The sequence below is a fragment of the Syngnathus acus genome, chromosome 13 (assembly GCF_901709675.1).
Source record: "Syngnathus acus chromosome 13, fSynAcu1.2, whole genome shotgun sequence".
Classification (NCBI taxonomy): Eukaryota; Metazoa; Chordata; class Actinopteri; order Syngnathiformes; family Syngnathidae; genus Syngnathus; species Syngnathus acus.
The window spans coordinates 7,870,380-7,874,767 of NC_051098.1; the positions used below are offsets into that span (position 1 = coordinate 7,870,380).

Sequence of the window (4,388 nt, forward strand, 5' to 3'; positions counted from 1 at the left end):
TGCGAGGCAAACGTTATTGAGTGTAAAAATAATTTTATTTCACTTTCCCCCCTGAGATAAAATACAAAAAAAACATAAACAAATTTGATTTCATTCAATAGGTCAGACTGCATGCAGTCATATTTTTAAGTGTTTCAGGAGAACTTGGTTCCACCATCACTCGAAGGTTCCACACTAAACCTGTGCCAGTGCTGGAATAGATTAATGTTTCTAACAAAGAGCCCAAATGTCTTTTTGTGAATGGCAGATATGAATTATTAAACAACCACTAATATTGTTTTGTCATCCACAAGGCACCCAAAACAAGTTCTTCAAGTAAGATCCATACAGATTCATACAGAATAATACAGTCTTCGTGATCCTCAGTAAATCCGATGTGCAGGACCTGAGGTAAAATTATCATCCTTGTGCGAGGACTTATAATCATCTTTTTCAACCAAGTAATTTCCATGACATGGCAACCCTTTGGAAAACATGTTCTTTGGTCGATAGCCAGTGATAGATGTGGCAATTACAATTGTTCAATACATTTCCGAAAGATAATGAGGTTTCCTTCACTTAACATTTTCTGTACATGCGGTTTTCCCAAATAAACTTTGGGATGCTTAAGGGGTTCAACAGTGGGCGGTAGGAGGCATCTACCAGAGTGTCTTGTTCACTGCCTCTGTGCTTTTACATCTTGGTGATACTTGCAGGATCATGGATATCAATCACCTCAAAACCTTGGTTGTCAAGTCCATCTTTGGAGTGGTGGTGGTGCCCTTTGATGTTGTGGAAACAGTAGGCGCAATGCGCAGTGGCCACAGGTACCACCTTGGAAAAGTTGGAGAAATCCACCCGGTATTTACCTTCTTTGCTTCGGGAGATGATGGGCAGGAAATTGTAGCCCCACATGATCTCCTGGGGAATGAAGGAAGTCCGGACTTGACAGGAGGAGCTGGTGGACTCTGCGGTACCGTCCAAGAAGACGACCAGCTCAAACTCTTGCTTGTGGAGTGTGTCCACTGCCATCTCAAAGAAGGGGCTTCCCTTGCAGATGACGTGACGAAGTGTGAGCGGACACACAAAGAACAGGTTGTCCTTTCCGGCGTCTACCATGAATTCAATGTTCACCTGGTCCATGATTATTGTCTCGCCATCTGCTGTATGGGTGGTTCGCAGCAGTTTGCCATAGATCTGACTTCCTATCATGAGGGTCTTTCGAAGATTGGCCACTCGTATTGACAAGCAGAGCGCGCCGTTCTTTGGGCTGATTACAGCCATGTCACTGAATGAGATGGTCTTCGCTCTCTTTTTAGGTGAAGAGATTTTAGATAAAATGATTCCACACATGAAGCAGTTGATGACTGCGCCAAGGAGAGACTGGATGATGATAAGGGCCACAGCACCGGGGCAAACCGGAGTCAGGGCTCGGCCACCGTACCCAATGGTTGTTTGGGTTTCAAGGGAGTACAGGAAAGCTGTGGTGAGTCCGACAACATTATCAACACAAGGCGCATGGTCCTCGGGGGGCTCCTGCCACGTCAGGTCTCCATTACTACGAGCAATCCAGTACCAGAGCAGGCCGAAGATGAACCAGCTCAGGGTGAAAGTTGCAATGAAGACTAAAAGCACAAAACGCCAGCGGATCTCCACGAATGTGGTCCAGTAGTCGGCCAGGAAAGCAAAATGTTTGCTGTACTTGATGTTTCCGTATTCGATGTTGCAGTGGCCGTCTTTGGTCACCAGCCTGGCCCGGCGACGCTTTCGCTCAGCCAGATAGTCCTGAAGACGTTTGCTGAAAGGGCCAAACATTTTCTACGAGTCCACAACCTTGAAAACAGCAAATAAGATATTATCAACACATGGGTCATTTCATTCATAAAACAGTTTGGCAACATGGACCGATAGTCCTAGTTGGCATTAAGGATCGCATAAATCTAATAGTATCTTTAAAACATTATCCAGCCTAATGAGCCAGATAAATCAACCAATGAAGGAACACTTGAGAAAAGTTCAACATCAAGCAGAAAAACCCACATTCGAATGAATATGTAAACCTTGGTAGAAAACAAACTGTTCAGATAAGATATGACTTCGTCCTCTATTAGCTGACAAAACCTTCCAAACAACTTTGTGCTGTTTTTTGCTGAGGCATGCCTCCACAGAAATGTGATCATGCGCCTATCGGTGAGCCTTAATTGGTACAAAACAGACTGTACAGTCAGTTGAGTTTTTGTTTTTATCAACCTTCAAAGCTATTTTTTTTTTTTTTTTTTTTTTGCCCTCTGCAGCCTTTTTTCTCATTTGCAATTATACAGGAAAACAACTCAGTCACTTGAGGTTGATAATCATCCATGTTTCACATCAGGATTAAAAAAAAAAGTTTATAGGTTTTCTTATTAGTATCCTGCAGTATTGTGCTCAGTTGCAGTTTTATGATGCTGAATATTAAGAGGCTATTTTGGTCTTAGTCAAACGGAACAACAATTAGGATTATTAAATAACAGATATTCCAGAATATTTTATGATTGTGTCCTTGGTGTCTAATTTTGAACAGTACAAATAATCGTTTGCAAGTCTTTGCAAATCCACTTTGAATTAAATGCAGGGGTGAATAAACAAAAAAACATACTCAATAATTTATTAGCAATACATATGCAGATTTCACTAATGTGCTATATGACAGTTCGATGAGGAAATGTGGATTACAGTCTATTTCGAACTCATAGTTCCTAAAAAAACGAATGCGGAATTTAGTTAAAATATGTATATATCTAAAGTGGAAAGAAAATGCCAAGTCAACTAAGCAACAGCTTGTGGCAATAGTTCACACAAAAAATGTTAACTTGGTGGTATCCTTATGTTAAATAAAGACAAATCCAACATGCTCATTGGAAAAAAATATATAAAAGCATTAATCTGATAAATATAAGTCTAACATTGATTTTGGTTGTAGAGTATAGAATTTTGAGCAGTGGGCAGTATGCCCTGAGAATGTTGAGATTTCATTGAAATCTTCACAAATTCAAGACTCCCTGTGCTGGATGCAGCAAAACAGCACAAGAACATAAGAGTGCCTCTTTGGGGTAATCATAAATAAAGGAACTCTGGAAGGACTGAAACATGTGGTCTGAAGAAGATACCCTTCAAATTTGAGACATCTGGTGAAATTTCACAAGGAGGGGAAAAAAATATCCATCGACAGATTCTCATTGAGAGTTACAGAAATCATTTGTTTGCAGTGATTGCCTGAAAGTTTTGGGCATATTTTGTATGGGTCAGTTTTATGAAAATCTGTATCTGACCATAAAACAGTGCCTGACTTTCATTCGATAACGTTCAGTAAAATATTATGTATAAATTACTTGTATTAGTTTCAATTTATTTCCGTAACCTGAGAGTTTCTCTCTCTTTGAATAAATTGGTACAATTTTGGGATGAACATTAAAATTATTATTATATAACATTTTCAATATAAGGTCACACAAATCCTAGGAAACTATTCAGAGAGGGTTCAAGTTGGTCTAAAATTAACATTTGTAGTCAATTCATATTTTGACGTTTAAAGCGAATTTTGTCAAAATTGTGTGCTTTAAATAAATGATTCATAATAAGGCTCACCTGTATGGATGTAAAACAGCTTCCAGCACATCCAGCTAAGTGTTGAGCTCCAGCTCCACCTCTTTGGTCCTCTTCACAGTTGAATGGCAGAGTTTTATAGGCGTGTCCTCTTATGCCTGCTCTACTGCACCTGCGTACATTTATACTGTCCTCTCCCGGTGGAGCGACCAGGTAGTGTTTACGCCCACAGAGAGAATCAAGTAAGCCCCCACCCCACCTACAAACAGACGCACATTGCATGGATACTCTTCCCCCGGCTTCAATAAGATGTGTTTACCCCACAGACGCCTGGCACCAAGAGCCAAGCTGACCTCAATCCACTCCCCGTGCTGGTTGCTTTCCCTTTCTAGTTTGATACGATTCATTTCTGGATAAGGGACAAGTCAATATTTTGAATATAAATGGAAAAGCATCAAGTTACACATTAATGTGTCTGAGTAACAAAGAATGTCCACTATTACTTACTATGGATATTAGAACTGCTACCTCAGTAGAAACATTTAAGACACGTTTAAAGACACATTTCTATGATATGGCCTTTAATTAACCTGTAGTGGCCGATTCGGCTGGAGTTTGTTTTCGCTCCCTCTCCCCCCCACCCCTCCCCGGCTGGGGAGGTGGTAAGGTGGCACCCAAGCTGACAGCGGCTATCTGGATTCTCGTGGACCAATTCAGGATGGGGGAACTGCAGCGCAACCTCCTCGAAGACACTGCCAGGACAATTGAGGGCTCCTCCGGCAGCTCTTCGCTTTGACTTGGACATCCACTTTTTCATTGATTTTCAT

General features: G+C 41.0%; 1 protein-coding gene across 1 annotated transcript; it reads right to left on the reverse strand.

The window, feature by feature from the left end:
* Positions 1 to 3,741, reverse strand: kcnj1a.1 (potassium inwardly rectifying channel subfamily J member 1a, tandem duplicate 1). The gene is made up of 2 exons (XM_037268118.1): positions 3,604 to 3,741; positions 1 to 1,812 (listed from the first exon to the last, which is right to left on the reverse strand). The coding sequence occupies exon 2, from the start codon at positions 1,792 to 1,794 to the stop codon at positions 673 to 675; it is 1,122 nt and encodes a 373-aa protein (XP_037124013.1). The 5' UTR covers positions 1,795 to 1,812; positions 3,604 to 3,741; the 3' UTR covers positions 1 to 672.
* Between the last annotated feature and the right edge of the window lie 647 nt (positions 3,742 to 4,388).

Excerpts from the sequence above, each read along its gene's own strand:
- kcnj1a.1 (XM_037268118.1), bottom strand. The coding sequence starts at position 1,794 with ATGTTTGGCCCTTTCAGCAAACGTCTTCAGGACTATCTGGCTGAGCGA.